This window comes from Zootoca vivipara, chromosome 12, assembly GCF_963506605.1.
Source record: "Zootoca vivipara chromosome 12, rZooViv1.1, whole genome shotgun sequence".
Classification (NCBI taxonomy): domain Eukaryota; kingdom Metazoa; phylum Chordata; class Lepidosauria; order Squamata; family Lacertidae; genus Zootoca; species Zootoca vivipara.
This window is the reverse complement of record NC_083287.1, coordinates 40,879,462-40,896,827: the sequence shown is the minus strand read 5'-3', so window position 1 is coordinate 40,896,827 and position 17,366 is coordinate 40,879,462. Positions and strand designations below refer to the sequence as shown.

Here is a 17,366-nt window from a genome sequence, read left to right as displayed (position 1 = left end):
ATTTCTTCATTTGCATACACACCTTCCATTGTGTGTACAATCTGTAGAAAGTGCCAAATGATTTTTATCATCTCTCACTAGCCATACTCCCTACTTGTATTATAGTAGATGCCTGGGGCCAAAAGTTACCTGTTTTACCTGATGATAAAGGCAGTGGTAAATTGTACAAATATTTATGTTTCAGGCAGGTGGAATAGTTGCTGGATAATATTGTGTCATAAGTTAGTTTGGAACATGAAAAATAGCTTTATACTTCTTGGGATCTAACATCATTTGCTGACACTTTACAACAGTGGTGGGAACTAGATCCAGCAGCCAGAACCAATTATCACCTTCCTATCCCCCTAGCCCAAGTATGATAGATAGGCAGGACTGCCCACCTTTCAATCATCTGACATCACAGTACCATCAGGCACCCCACAAAGTGCTTTGAAGCTCCAATCAGTTGATTGTCTGGGCTTCAAAGCACTGTGCAGGGCTCCCTGCAAGAATCACCCAAAAGCTGATTGTCAGTGCTTCCAGGGAGCCCAATGCAGTGCTTTGAAGCCCTGTCAGCTGATGGTGGGTGCTTCAAAGCACTCCTCGGGGTTCTCTGTCGACACCAACAAACAGTTGGATCATGGGGAAATATTTTGAAAAATTGATAGCCATCTTCAAATACTGTAGCTAAAGGACTGTCAAATGGAGGATGGAGCAAGTTTGTTTTCTCCTGCTCCAGAGGCTAGGAGCCAAACCAATGGATTCAAGTCACAAGAAAGAAGTTTCTGACTAAACTCAGGAAGACCTTTCTGACAGTAAGAGCTGTTTGACAGTGGAACAGACTACCGCAATAAGTGGTGGGCTCTAGATGGCCATCTCTAGATGATCAAGTTGAGATTCCTGTATTGCAGAGGCTTGGACTAGATGACCCTTGGTACACCTTCCAACTCTACAATTCTGTGATTCTATGATTCAGTTATCAGCTGATAGTACACAGCTCTCTGCAAGCATCAGTAATCTGCTTGCAAAGAGATGCACAAGCACTATGAGCAGGGATTTTCAAGCACTGCCAGTCAGCTGAATGGCAGTGCCTAGAAACCCATTTGCCCCAGCAACTTTACCTGTTCCACACACAAAGTCATAATATGACTTCTTAAACAGGGCAGGTGGTGTGGTTTGGCCAAAAGAGACTCATAGGTTAAAGGGCCTCGCCAGCCTAAATAGGCATGTAGGCTGGAAGTTGCCCGCTACTGTTTTATAATATATCTGTCAGATATGCAGCGCCATGCAGCCCTTCCCTGCCATACAGAGGTAAGACACTTGTTCCAGACAGTCTCTGTGGCACTGTGATGATATGCCTTTGACTATACAGTTAAGTGGGGTTTGGAATTATATGCAGTCAATTTTAAGCATATTTTTCTTTGCAAGGGCAGATAGGGACTTCCATATTTTCTTCAACTACAGGGCAGACAATAATGATTTTTAGTAAAGTCCAAATCTATATCTATATCTTTCTCCCTTAGACTACCTGCAATGCTATATATTTCTAATATTAGCATAGCATAAAAGCAGAAACGCAAGGAGTTTGTCTATTTTTAAAATCTTTCCAATGTTTGACAATAGTAGCTTGTTCCAGCGATCCCGCCATGGAAAACAGCGGATCCCACAATAGCGGATGCCAGCCGTGCAGTTAATTAAGGATAATCTGGGAATAATTATGCTTTGAAGCCCCCCCCCCGCCAGTTGGGGTGGGAGAGCTTTCACTCATGGATCATCCAGTAACTGCCTCTCGCTCTGATGGAATGCGAGAGCAGGGATGCAGAGTGTGTAGCACTGTACGTATTGGAAACTCCCCAATGTGGTCACCATGAGTGGAAGTACTTCTGTTTCTTTTAAGATGGATCTGAATTTGGACTTAAGAAACAGACATGTTCTGGATGAAAGAGAAAGATAACTTGCTAAATGAATCAGTGCCAAGGTTTTGATCTGGAGAGGACTCTCGCTGTCGTAACTGGAATGCTACATATGTGAAGGGGAGCCTTTGTTCTCTTTTTACATTATATTTACTGTGCTATGATTTGGCAAGCCTTTACTGAATGGACTACAACTATATATGAAATGCAAAAGGGATTTAACAAGAACCTATAATTTTCTTTACGGACTACTTGAAAGAATAGACTGTGTGAAATACAGTGACGATTTGTGACATTGCCTACTAAAGAGAACTCAAAAATAAGGGGTATCAGTATAGGCAACAGACTATATAAAGTTAAAGTATTCGCAGATGATGTGATCATATTACAGAAAACCCAGAGGAAGGAATACAGGAAGCCTTAAAGAAAATGACGGAATATGGAGAAGATTCCAGATTCAAGTTAAATAAAGAAAAATCCAAACTACTAACTAAAAATATGGGGGGGGGAAGGAACAGGAAGAGTTCTGGGGATTTGGATTACAAACAAAAATACTAATTTGTTCAAGGATAATTATACCAGAAAGTGGAAGGAGATAAAAGGAGACTTAGATAAATGGAGTAAGTTAAATTTGTCCTTATAGGGGAGAATATCTATGATAAAAATGTCAATTCTTCCAGAAATGCTCTTTCTATTCCAGACAGTCCCAATAATTATTGGTACAAAGTGATTTGAAGGGTGGCAAAGGGACCTATCCAATTTCATATGGCAAAGAAAAAAGCCAAGAGTCTGATTTAAATTGATGACGGAGCCTAGAGGGAGGGGAGGGTTTGCGGTTCCAGATTTTAGAATATATTTTGAAGCTGCATGCATGATATGGTTGAAAGATTGGGTGTTGCTTAAGGATACTGAAGTTTTGGATTTGGAGGGTTGGGACAAGGTTTTCAGGTGGCATGGCTACTTAGGACATGATAAAATAAAACCACATAGAGGCTTTACTAACCATCTCGTGAGGAAAGCCCTATTTGAAGTCTGGGAAAGAAACAAAGCAATAGTATCAACTAAAAACCCCTGGTGGTTATCACTGGTAGAGTCGTCGGCCATTCATAAAAACAACATGAAAGATAATTAGCTAACATATAGGGAGCTTGTGGAGGAGATAAATTACTGCCCGAAAGTGAAAAAAATTGAAGAACTAAAACAGAGAGGCGTAAACTGGTTAGAATACTATCAGCTAACAGTAACGTTGGAGAAGGATAAAAAAATTAAAGGGTTTTGATAAAGAAGTCTCAATATGGGAAAAGGAAATATTATATAATAATCAAAAAACTATCTCAAAAATTTATAAACTGTTACAGAATGGGCAACCAGAAAAAGAAGAAAAGGGAAATGCCATTAAGAAATGGGAACAAGATTTAGGTCATACAATAGAAAACAAAGAGTGGGAAAAACTATGGACATAAACTATAAATTTCACAGCATGCTACCTAATAAGAGAGAATTACTGTGTATGAAAATGTATCAAAGGTGGTACTTGGCACCAGAAAGGCTGGCTAAAATGAACAAAACGCACAAAAATAAGTGTTGAAGGTATATGAAACAAAAGGGAACATTTTACCGTATGTGGTGGACATGCCTGGAGATAGGGAAATTTTGGGGCATGATCCACGAAGAGATAAAGAAAATACTAAGATTTACTTGCAGTAAAAGCCCAGAGGCATTCCTATTAGGAATATTGAATGATGATATCATGAAAGACAAAGTTAACATATTCTTATACGCGACATCAGCGGCAAGAATCCTGGTAGCTAAGTATTGGAAAGGGAAACAAATACCAACCAGGGAAGAATGGCTATGCAAACTTTGTGAATATTTGGAGTTAGCCAAACTGACGGACATAATAAGACAAAAATCAAAAAGTCTAGTGAAGAAGGAATGGGACTGTTTGAATGAATATTTTAAAAAACAAGGTTCAAAGGCAAATATCTGGCTGAGTTTAGAATGACCTCGTAAATAGAAAGGGGAAGGAATAATGACATATATATAAATAAATAAACTTAGGATTGATATAATAAAGAAATACAGAAAGATATAATGAGATTGAAATGAAGTGTTGTGAAGTTGGTGGAAGTCTTTAATTTATCAATTGTGGTTATGAAACAAAGAATATAGTGTATGAAATGTCTGTCTTGTTTCTTGTTTCTTTGTCTTTTATCTTTGTTTCTTTTATTTTATCTTTTTTTCTATTTTCTTTCATTCTTAGTTTGGTGTTTAAATCTGTAAGATTTGGATTTTTTTAAAAAAATTTTCTTGGTGTATTGTTATATTTTGTTGATAAAATTTAAAAAATGATTAAAAAATTAAAAAGAGAACTCTAATTCTGATTTATTATGATTTTGGCGAGACACCAGCTCATTAGAAAGTTGGGAAGGAATAAAGGAGATAAGTGCTGGAAGCCAGGAGTTGCGGCCGAAAGCTGACTTTTTTATTGTATTGTGATTTGGCATGATTTGGTATTGTATTAATGTGGCCTCCATTGGATTGTTATTAATGAAAATTAATAAAAATTAATTCAAATGACAACAGTAGCTCTAGCAACTACTGACAGATTAACTAATAATTGTGATACACACATTTATCTATTTTCAAAAACAATTCAGAATTCTGGTATCAAAAACTTTGGCAAACAGCATGATTGGTTTACGAACTTAAACCGTTCCGGAAGTCCATTCTTAAACTGAAACCGTTCTTACATTAGGCGTGCTTTCCCTAATGAGGCCTCCCACCACCGGTGCCCTTCCACCAGTTGGATTCCGTTCTAAGACCGAGTTAAAGTTCTCAAACCAGGACACTACTTCCGGTTTTGCGGAGTTCATAAACCAAATCGTTCAGAAACAGGACTGTTCTTAAACCGAGGTAACATTGTATCTGCAAACTGTATATGTATAATAAAAATATATAATAATTAATAAAAATTAACATGTATACTATAAATTATTTCAAAAAAAAAATCACAGCAGAAACTAAGTTTTTAAATTCGATTATTTCTTTTCTGTAGATAAAAGCAGTGGTTAGGATCAATTGTTTATTTCCACACTGAAAAGAACCATGATAGGGTGATTTCAAAAGAAGAAACTGATGCTAGGTTTTATAATAGCTATTCTTCCTAGCCATGACACTAGCACCAAGTTTTCAGGTTGCATATTATTTGGTATATTACAAGGAATAGATTGAGTTTTAGCTTTTCAGGGTTCTGAACTCCTTGGTAGTTAATATTGTCCACTCAGATAGGAATTCCTATTAATTCCTGCAATTTTAATTATTTAGTTAAAGGAAACATTTGGACAGAGGAATTTAGGGTGCAAACTATGTTGGCATACTGAATTCAACAGTCAAGACGGAATGAACATGAAAAAGTTCAGTGATTGTCCTACCTCATTTAGATGCACAGTGATATTCTTAAGCACGTCCATTTCATCTAGCGATCTATCTTTATTTGTTGATGGAAGGGCTAAAGAGTACTGTGCAACAGATTCTGTTGGAACTGAAGGCAATAAAAGCATATGCCCAGGTTCATAGCCCTGTTTACTTTTCCTCTTTTCATTAAATGAGGAATTTTGTGGTTGATCCTTAATTTTCACTTTTGCTGGCTTCATTGTTGTTTTTCTGTTATTTTTTTAGGAATAAAGAAAACAATATTGGTTCATATCATTAAAAAATAAAATAGCAAAATAACATATTTTTTTAAAAAAATTATATTTCATTTTTCATGTGAGCACTATAAGGACTATTCAGGACTATTGCACACATAAACTTATTTTCAGCTTCTGCCCTGTAATGGGTCTGCTTCTGTCCATTCAAAACTCCATGACATTATTTAATGGGCCTTTAAGCAGTCAGTTTCTGTGTCCTGGAAAGTAGGAGCTAGCTAAAATAATGGTTTCCTCTTTGCAGCCCGATCAAAAGCTGTTTTTTAAAAAGGCATTACAATTGCACTCATAAAATAACAATTTTTTTTAAAAAATGTCCCACCTATTTAGAGGAAATTTAATCCCATATCAACAGGACAAATTAAAGGCCATTTTAAGACCCTTCAGGAATAGGATTTATTAAAGGCCATGTAATGAATGCCATGGTCCCATAAGTGAACAAATAGGAACTAATTACAGGAGTTGAAGCTATAAAAAGGAAACTTCAAATTAATGGTACAATAGCCCTGAAAATGGTGGGTTAGCCATCCATATCTGACACTGAAATTGCAGTTGTGTTTTATAACACACACACACACACACACACACACACCCAAATCTTATCTGGGGGAGGCATGGAAGGACAACTCAGAAAAAATCAGAACTACGTTGGTAAAATCATCACTTGAATTCAATTAAAAAACCAAATGAACAAGATGGCAAGTCCATATTAAACTGGTACTAAATTGAAGGAACTGTCACACTAACCCCTGACCCAAAGCCAGATACCGGTAACTCCAAACCTCCCAGAGCCAAGAGACCTAGGGAAACAGAGACCCCTAGCCCTACAGCAACTACCCAGAAGACCCTACTATCCAAGGAGAGAACGCAGCAGGTCTGCCTCCAGGGAATACCTTAGAAAAATTCTCAGGCTGGGCCCCTACCTTGCTGGCCGCAGAGGAGCCCCAATCATTTGATTGATTAAATTTTTATATAGGACAGTTCACAGCATAAAAATAAAAAATGAGAACACAAACTATATAATAAAACAAAAACAAAAAAACAAACCAATAACCCCTTTCCCACAAACATGTTTAAAAGGCCATAGAATGCTTGGAGATAAAATAACTTTGATACCTATATTGGAGGGGTTGAACTAGATGACCCTTGAGGTTACCTCCAACTCTATGATTCTATTATTCTGTTCAAGCTGGAGGCGGAGGCTGCACAAGAGTAAATCTTGTCCTAGTTATCTTTTTTTCATAATGGACAAAAGGAGGCTACTGCTCAAATTCTGTTCCATAACCCTTCTGCTCAAATTATATGTTTGTATGTTCCCTGATATTCTGTTTGACTCAATGTACCTGCATCAGAAGAGTTCTGTTCAGTGTTTCAGTGGCTTCTCCGGGTGATCTAATGTTCCTAAACTGATAAGGGAATAGAAGCAGAAAGAATTTAAGAAGAAAATCTGATATTGAAAATGGGGTGATGGGGGGCATTTTAAAGAAGAAAATTTTGTGCAACTATCTTTTAATCTCTTTAAAGTAGCATGGCAAGCAGCAATTTTTCAGCCTGCTATAATATTATTATTATTATAATTTATTATTTATACCCCGCCCATCTGGATGGGTTTCCCAGGTAAGTAATATGTTGCTCCTTCGTTTGAAAGAACGAAGAAAGGCGGGACATTATTATATTATTATTATTTTACATTCATTCATTCATTCAGTATATCACCCTTCCTCCATAGATCTAAGTACCCTCAAGCTGTGTACCCACTGCTTCAGAGGGAGCATAACCCCATCAAGAGCAGACAACCTCCCATTCAACCAGTCTAGGGAACTGCCCCCTAACAGTGCCTCAGTTTTATCTGGATTGAGCTTCAGTTTGTTGGCTCTCATCCAGCCCACTACCAAGGCAAGACAGTGGTCCAGCACATCCACTGCCACACCTGCAAATGTAAAGGAGCAGCAGAGCTGTGTGTCATCAGCATATTGCTGACAACATACTCCCACCCCCACCCCAGATAACCCCACTCAGCCATGTTATGTAGATGTTAAACAGCATAGGGGATAAAATTGAACACTGAGGAACCCAACATTGAAGGCTCCATAGGGCTAAAAAACACTCCCCAACCATAAGTCTCAGAAAATGTCCATCGAAGTAGGACTGGAACCACCGCAAAACAGTGCCATCCACCTAACTTGGACAGTCACTCCAGAAGAATACCATGGTCAATGGTATCGAAAGCCGCAGAGGTGAGGAGAATTAACAGGGACACATTTCCCATCCCTCTCCCAATGGAGGTAATCATACAGGGCAACCAAAGCAGTTTCTGTGCCCAAACTGGACCTAAACCCCAATTGAAATTGATCTAGAAAATCAGCTTCTTCCAAGAATGCCTGCATCTGGTCCACAACCCATGCTCATGAACCTTACCCAAGAAGGGGAGATTAGCAACTGGTCAGTAGTTAGTTAGATTTTCTGAATCTAAGGAGGGTTTCTTGAAGAGTGGATTCACCACTGCCTCCTTCAAGCAGACAGGGACCACCCTACTACAGAGCTGGTCCAGCAAATTATGATGGCTGATGGCCTCAAAAGCCAATGAGAGGCTGAGTACAGGGTCACACTTTGCATCCATCTTCTGATAAAGGTGATCCAACAAGGTGATCAAGGCTGATTCAGTTCCAAAACCAGGCCTAAACCGATTGACATGGATCTAAAGAGCACCTCCAGCTGAACCACCACCCTCTTATGCATCTTTCCCAAAAAGGGAACATTAGCAACTGTACAGTAGTTCACAATCTCTGCATAGGCCATAGGGAGAGTTCTTTCAGGAGTGCACACACCACTATTTTCTTAAGGGTACTAAGTACCAAGGGCAGCCCATACCATTTTGCCAACTGAGGTGAAACCAGAATACGCTACTCCCTGCCTCCCATGCCACTGCGCCAACCCCTCCACTTCCAGCACCACCACAACTCAGAGCTGGGGCACTCTGGGAGCTGTTGCTGCTTGATCTTCCCTGCCTGGGGGGCGGGGGGAGATGAACAGCAATGTCAAAAGTGAAATGTTCCTGTCACCAGTGGCAGAGGAGTTTTCCAGCAGTGGCAGAAGTGGGGAGGCAGGCAGGGCACCACCTCTTGCACTTCCACCTCCTGAGGCAGGTGCTTCACCCTGTCTCCTCAGTGGTCCAGCTCTGCTAAGCTCTACTACTTTATGCAGTACAACATTCCTGGATGCACCCAGCCTCAAAGTAATAAGAGTGAAGAATGAAATGTGTGCTTCTGACCTACTCAGTCAGGAATGTGGGTTTGGTGAACAAGTTGAGGGCTAGTGACATGCAGAAAGGACTAGATGGTGAAGTCATTTAAGCAGGCTGGAAGTTTCTAATCAGTGAAGGGGCTTGTGACAGGAACAGTGACATGGTGGATACAGAGTACACAAGTTCCACGGGGCCTCTTTTAAAAGACTCACCCTGTATAACGTATACAAAAATAACACAGGAGAAAAGAATTTTTAGCCCTTTCTCCTTGTACCATTCTCTGCTGAATGCATTCATTTATTTTCAACCCACTAAGGAAAATACACACATCCCTACCTTCTTCCTAGCTCTGTAAAGCAATCCAAACTACAGGAAACTGACCTAACTTAAGCCAGGGTAATTGACCTCTATTCCAAATTGTGTTCAGCAATGGGGCTACAGCCAGCTGATCCAGGCTGAACCTGACTAAGGGAAAAGAAATGTATAAAATCGGGTCTGACTTACACCTTCCTAACTTCTGCTGGGTTGCTAGGTCCAGAGACCTAGCTGAACAGCTTTTGGAATGGCGTAAGCATATTAATTTATAAAACAGCGCCACTGTATAAGAATGTCCCGTATAAATTATTAGATTCCTCCTGTACCTTGTTATGTTAAGGATTTGCAGAAATTGAGAGACAGAGTGGCCTTTTTAAAAGCCCAGTTAAAAACTGTTTAAGAAGCTTCAGAAAAAGGTGAGATATATAAGGAACAATAAATAATAGAAACCTGAGGGACCCCAAAGCAAGGGCAAGATTGTTCCATCTGGACGCAGAAATGTTTACACTGACTGAACCATTATAATATCATGCTGAATTCCAAACCCTTAGGTTTTACGTAATTTTATTCGTATTTGTGTAAAATGATTCCGTTTTCATATTTTAACATGTTTAAAAGGTAGAATGTCCCTACCAGGGATATTCAGTTTGTGTTGTATATTGTTTCATTTGTGTCTGAGTTCACTTCCACTGATGTTATATAAACTGATGTTATATACTTTTATACTATGAAAGCTGTTTTTTGTTTTGTTTTGTTTTGTTTTTACTATGCTCCGATTGCTAGAAACAAATAAATCTTGGATCTGAGTTCTTACCTTGGCTCCTTACATCACTGAGAGAGGCTCCCCTAACCCAAATGAGAGACAATTATTTTAAAAAATTATTTACCTATCTATCTATCTATATACCGCTACATCATTAGTGGCTTTTAGTTTAGTTTAAATTGAAAAGGAGGACACAAATAGCTTACATTAATTAATTGGCTGGCAGGCAGGGAAATGTTGGAACTCGGAACAAAGTCCAGATGTCCACTAAGATGGGCAAAAAAAGGCACAAGCTCCTTCCGTCTAGGGTTGCTGTGAGGAGGAGATGGCGAGGAAGAACAGGGAACTCGCATCCCACCCTGAGCTTCTTGGCGATATAAAAGTGCAATACCCTTAATGTGGGATAATGCGGCTGTTTAAGGAGCTTCTCGGGGAAGGGGGAGACTGCAGCTGGGGGTAGATCTTGTTCGGGTCACTCCCACCCACCACCCCCAGTAAAAGGCGTGAGGCAAAGCTGCTCTCTGGAGACGTCCCAATATACGGAAACCGAGCTCTTGTGGTTGTTACTGTTCTTCGCCTCCCTTTCAGAGACCCACCTAGGCGAAGGCCGAGCTGCCCGTCCTCAAACAGTGGTTTCCTAAGGCGGTTCAGCTACCCAGGCACCTCATCTCCCCCATCCGCTCTTTTCCTCCCTCCCGCCCACGTTTCTGGCTTCTTGCTGCTGCTCTTCCGAGGAATGAGTCGTCGGAGGAAGAGGGAGCGGGGGGAGGGAACGCTCCCGAACGCCCCGCCCCGCCCCCGCGTCGTCAACTGCCATTTCTTTTTCAAACGGGCCGCGAGTTCTCCTCAGGAGGGCGCGAGCCAGGGCGGTTTGTGGCGCGCGCGCTGTGAGGGGTTCTGTCGCTCGCTCAGCTCGCTCCCTCCACCCCCGCCGCCGTGCCCGTCACACACCTGCCCTAGACACCTGGCGGTTAAATGATGAGTCCCAATCTCTTGGGGCCCCAAAAAACATTTAAAGGAAAAAAACGATGTACATTTCCAAAACATAAGATAAAAAAACAAATAAAATAAAACCTACATAAAGTAACAGTGTTTTGTGTTGTGTAGGCTCCTATTTGTTATGTGTAAATGGCTTTAGATACCTATTAGGTGTCTTGAGAGTCCCATGGACTGCAAGAAGATCAATTTGTTGTTGACAAAGGACAGCTGGACATATAAAGGGCCCCATTACCTTCAGTAGCTTAGGGCCTCATCAAATCTAAATCTGGCCTGGCTGATGATGACAGGTTCTCTTCCTCTCTTACCAGCCCTCCCCAGACACAAGATAAAAACAAAAACAAAAAAACCCTGCACTAGGAGTAGCCAGTTCATTAGGAGATTGACTAAAAAAAAGTCACCAAGGAAATGAGCAAGCTTCCAAGTTCAACTCTTCATTGAAGAGTGGTGAAGAGAGGAAGGAAGAGAAGGATGTTCCTATACAACCTCCCAGCAATGTCCTTTTTCTTCTCTGCACATTTCCCCCGTTTGCTTACCATCTAACCTGATGAAGAATGTTGTTGAACTGGAAGGCTTGCTCATATATATTTTTTGGCGAGCTTTTTATTTGGCCCCAATAAAACCTTTGGGACCCAGGTGGCGCTGTGGGTTAAACCACTGAGCCTAGGGCTTGCTGATCAGAAGATCGGCGGTTCGAATCCCTGTGACAGGGTGAGCTCCCGTTGCTTGGTCCCAGCTCCTGCCAACCTAGCAGTTCGAAAGCACATCAAAATGCAAGTAGATAAATAGGAACCGCTACAGCGGGAAGGTAAACGGTGTTTCCTTGTGCTGCTCTGGTTTGCCAGAAGTGGCTTTGTCATGCTGGCCACATGACCTGGAAGCTATACGCCGGCTCCCTCGGCCAATAATGCGAGATGAGCGCGCAACCCCAGAGTCGGTCACGACTGGACCTAATGGTCAGGGGTCCCTTTACCTTAAAACCTTTGGATTTGCCCCCCAACGGACCAGCAGGGCTACCTGCAATGTTTATATTTGCTATTTGCTTCATCTCCCACTGCAGGCAGTGAGACTTGTTTTATTTATTTAGAATATTTGTATCCCACTTCATAGTCCCAACAGGCTCTCAAAAGGCTTCTAAAAGATGCTTAGCAATAAATAAAACCCACTCGTCAAGTCTGACTTCTTCCCTTCTCCCAAGTCTAAGAAAGGGAGACAAGGATCACAGAAAGTTCTCATCAATTTTGCTTCAGTTTGGATTGTGTCTTATTCAGAAGTTAATCATTGTTGAGCCTAAAACTGCAGCTTTAACTTGCCCATCCCATGGGTTACTGTATATGGAGTTGAACAACAGCACAAAATCAGCACCACAGTAGAACCACTCAGATAAAATACATACCAAATAAAATTATCAACATTGTGTCTTTCTAATTATCTAAAATATAGGTCTATATTAGGAGCTGCTGCCACCCAAAACCAAACCTTTCATACATGTATCCTAGTGTTTATATTAGAAACATAAAATGATACCATCTTACAAATACATACAAGTACAGTCTCTGGGGAACTGCTTGGGTTGCAATCTTTTTTTCTTGACACGATGTTCTGTGCCTTTAGCAGCTAAAGATCAACAAGTACATAAAGATACAATGATGGAAAGAACTTCATCTGACAAATTTTCCCATTTCATGCAGCCGTTAAAGGCCAGTGATGTAGTGGAGCAGGGTCAAAGTGCTACTGCTTCTTACACAGCCAATATAATAGTGTCATTATAGGCACTAGTTGCCAGTTCTCTGTGTTCCAAATAATTTTGTTCTCAGAAGCCATCAAATAAGCCAAGCCTAGGAAAAGGTAACATGCATAGCTAACATGTTAACCTAACTTCTATTATGGAAAAAAATCCCTTTATAATGTCCAGTTGAAAGGTCACAAAACGGTGAGCAAGCTTTCGAGTACACCAGAACTTCTCATCAGGTTGAATGTTAAGTGGAGAGCGTGTGGGTAAGGGAAAATCTGACTACAGTAGGTATTGAAGATATAATCCCTGCATTGGCCAAAAGTTTATTTTTGATGCATTGTTTCAAAGAGCCATGTCATCAAGAGCGCCCACACTTCAGATTTTCCACTATGCCGCTATTAAAAGAACAGCATCTGTCAGGAAAAAACAGTGACAACGCTACTGACCACAGACACAGCTCACATTGAGATGTGCTCACATTGGTATAATGTCACAGCTCCCTTCAACTGGGGTAGCATTTCAAGGTATGAAATGCAGAGCTTCACATATGGAATTGGTGCATATCAGGAAGCTATCAAAGGCACTGATGCCCTCTAAGGGCAAAGGATGAAAACTTTAATGGCATGGTGTATGATAGATCCTCTGGGGTTAGCTAGATTTGAGGCATTGCATGGGGGACACTTTGATAAGTTATTTGAATAAGGAACCGAACAATGGGGAGCAGCAGATTTCTCTGTGTAGGGAAGAGATGCTCCATAGGAGCTCAGAAGTGAGAAGAAACTCTTGAGTACTGGTAACTCATAGGCATGGAACTGAAAGGGCACAATGCCAATATAAAAATACACTAACAAAAGATAAAAAAGAACATGAAATTGCAATGAGTTCCGAAATGATAGTTCTGAGTGAATAGGCCTTAAAATCCCAAAAGCAGTTTAGTGTAAGTGTAAAGTGAAACATATCCAGGGTGTGTGTGTGTGTGTGTGTGTGTGTGTGTGTGTGTGTGTGTGTGTATGTGTGAAATCCTAACTTCATTGCACTTAGAATGCTATGTACTTCTGCTCATCACACCTCAAAAAATGATTTGTAGAGCTGGAAAAAGATACATGAAAGGACAACCAACATTATCAGTGGTCTGGAACTATTTATTTATTTATTTACACACACCTTTATAAAATATTTAAATTTTGAAACAACAAAAAACCACAAACTCTAAACAATATATACCACGTTTCTGTCAAGACACCCAGGGCAATTTAAAGTTTAAATTATTAACACAACAATAGGAACATAATAAGCTGCTTATATGAAGTAGGATCATTGGACTAGCTACCGTAGCTCTGTAATGTCTACACTGATTGACATTGGTTATCTAGGGTTTCAGATAGGAAACTCAGTCCTACCCAAGATCTCCTCCATGTAAAGCAGATGCTCTACTACTCAGCCACATCCCTTCCCCAAACAGCACAAAATATTATCAGGGCAACTTCAGAAGCTGGTCAAAACCAGCTCCCTGCACAAGGGTTTCCTAGCTTCTGCCTTTGCGCAGGGCACACAGATTCCTAAGTAGTCCCAGGGAAAGTGGAGGCAGGGCTATCCTGCAGGGGTACCAACTTGAACAAAATGTAATCAGTCACAAGGAGTGGTGCATTAACACCATTTGTCTGCCCCTAGGAGTTGGCTCCTATGCTACCCGACAGTTCCCTTGCTGGTCCCTTCAGGAGATGGTGGTTATATGCCTGGGCCGCTTCTCTTTTGCCTTCCCCCTTGTCAGACTTCAACTCCCATTAGCCAAGCCATTATGACCAATGGTAAGAGACAATAGGGTTTGTAGTCCAACAACACATGGAAAACCACAGATTCCCAATCCCTAACCTAGGTTGTTAGAGACTATGAAAAACCTTTGTGGGTCCAGGGCCATATTTGGAATTTCAACAAGAGGCCAAGGACATCAGACACAAAATGGCTATCACCTCCAAAAGAGTGGAAAAAGAAAAGAGACAGGAACATGAAAGGGTTCAGTTATGGAAAATATATTCCATTTTATTTTGTTAACAAATAAATGTTTGAAAAGTGCACTAAAAATGAGGGGGAAACAGCTGTCCAGGGATTCCTGTAGCCTGTTGTCCATAAAAGCCACTTATCAATCACAGCTCTGAGTTCACTCACTGTTTTAAAACACTGACAGGTGGGAGCAGCCAGGCTGGCTTATTTCACATAAATTACTTCAAATAAACAAACCCAAATAAACACCAATAACTTATTAGCACAACATTTTATAAGCAATACTGCCATAGCACAAAACAGTTAGTTACTGTTCAGTCACTTACTACCCTGTTTATCAAGACTTTTTGTGTGTGTGCTAAACAGGGCTTATAAGCTTATCAATGTTCTTTGTGATGGCATCTTAAGGATTCCAATATGGTATCAGCTACATAATTACTGTGTTATTCATGTCTGACACAGTTCATGAACTTTCTGGGTATTCATGAGGTGAAATATTTACAAAAGATTGGGTCACCTCCCTTAAGAAAGCATGAAGTCCTTACGTGTTAACAAACCAATAATGCGAGTAGAGCCCTATGTGCCATTATTGACATCAGGTCCAAAGTAGATAGTCACCACATATTTTTCAGGCAGGGCTGGTGAAATGCCCTGCAGAGTCAAGGGAGGCCCTACAGGAGCTCGAATACGCAGGAATTTCATAGAAAGACACCTAAACCACCAGATTGATCAGGTCTAATGATTTATTAAAGAAAGGTACAAACTTACAGCAAAGGTCCGATGGCTCCCTCCTTGCCCCTGCTCACAGCACTCTGTGGGATGGACACAGCGAGAAGATGGCTTGTCCACACCCAAGTAAAGATACACACAATCTCTATAGGCCCAGGTTGGCTATGTCACATGGGAACACAGGTGGCTGGTATTAACCATTACTTTCTCCTCTAGCCATGCCTGGGACCTGTGGATACATCAAAGCATGTGAAACACACATTAATGAGCTCAGCACTACAGCTGCTACCAGTTAGGCAGGGGTCATCTTGACCATCAATATGCTGCAAGTAGAGCTTCCAGAATATTCAAGATTGCGTGTATTCCCATTTGAAACAAGCATACAGGGCAATCCCCTTCCCCCACTTAGGCTCATCCAACCATTCTTCAGTTTTTCTATGTCTGAAGTACATCCCTCTCAGGAGAAGAATTCAACAGTTAGAATTTGGCCAGAGGATGCTCTTAGACTTAGACAGACAACTCCAGGATTGTTTTGAGAGCAATGATTGGAGTGTGTTTGAAGATCAAAATCTGCATACATACACAGACGCTACACTTTCCTACGTATATTAAAGTGTGCGCCAATAATGTAACATCGAAGAGATGCATTAGAGTCTATGGATCACTGCTGAGGTAAGAACACTCCTGAAAACCCGGGATTCTGCCTTTAAGACAGGGAATATAGGCATATACAGAGAGGCGAGAACAATTCTCAAAAAAGGCATTAAGGCAGCAAAACAACAATATAAGCCTAAGGTTAGCCAATAACAACATGAAACAAGTGTGGCAAGGACTGCAGCACCTAACCAACTACAAGGGCAATACAAAGAACATGGTTAAGGCTGATGATTCGTGGGCAGAGGAGCTGAACATATTCTTTGCTCGCTACGAGGTTAAAAGATTGAACGCTTTAGCTCCTGCCTACCAGCCTTCAAACTCTCAGCCACTCATTCTATATGATCATCAAGTGAAAGCTGCATTGAAGGCAGTGAATCCCAGTAAAGTGGCTGGCCCAGATGGGGTGCTGGGGATAGTGGTCAAAAAATGTGCTGATCAACTAGCAGGGGTCCTGACAAAGATTTTTAACATCTCCCTGCAAACAGCTTGTGTTCCATCATGTTTACGGTAAAAGCAGCTACTATTGTCCCATTTCCAAAGAAAATGGCAATTACCTGCCTGAATGACTACAGACCTATTGCATTAACAGCTGTAGTGATTAAATGTTTTGAAAGACTGGTCCTTCAACACCTTAGAACTTGCTTTCCACAGGACTTTGATAAACATCAGTTTGCCTACAGAAGAAAGGGGTCCACAGATGATGCGATAGGTACCGCCTTTCATCTTGCAGCAAGTCATCTAGAGAAACCGGAGAACTATGTTGTTTATTGATTATAGCTCGGCTTTTAATTCCATCCTTCCGGACATCCTCATTAAAAAAGTTGATTGACATGAACCTTTATTCTACCATATGTGGCTAGATTAAAGACTTTCTGATAGATCGGACACAAACAGTGAGGACTGGACAAGTAACATCTAATTCCTTAAAAATCAGCACTGGCACACAACAGGGATGTGTGCTAAGTCCCTACCTGCATTCATTGTATACATACTATTGTGTATCATCTGACCTGTCTACTGCAATTATTAGGTTTGCAGATGACACCACCATAATGGGTCTAATAACAGGCGGAGACGAATCAGCATATAGAGGGGAGGTCCAAAAAATATCTAAACGCTGCCTAGAGAACAACTTGCAGCTTAATATCAGCAAGACAAAGGAGATGGTGTTGGACTTCCGGAGGAAGAGAGGAGAACTAGCCCCACTGTACATCGGGGAGGGCTGTGTGGAGAGAGTCTCTTCCTTTAAATCCCTAGGAGTTTATCTCAGTGAAGACCTTACTTGGAAAATCAATACAACCCAGGTGGTTAAGGCGGCCCAACA

General features: G+C 40.9%; 1 protein-coding gene across 1 annotated transcript in view; it reads right to left on the bottom strand.

Annotated features, from left to right (window-relative positions):
- The window catches only part of CCDC7 (coiled-coil domain containing 7), a 168,184-nt gene extending 162,636 nt beyond the window's left edge, over positions 1-5,548 (bottom strand). Inside the window, exon 1 of the mRNA XM_060281028.1 lies at positions 5,327-5,548. Within this exon, the coding sequence (XP_060137011.1) occupies positions 5,327-5,548 (222 nt within the window). The remainder of the gene's footprint in view (positions 1-5,326) is intronic.
- Positions 5,549-17,366: the final 11,818 nt, after the last annotated feature.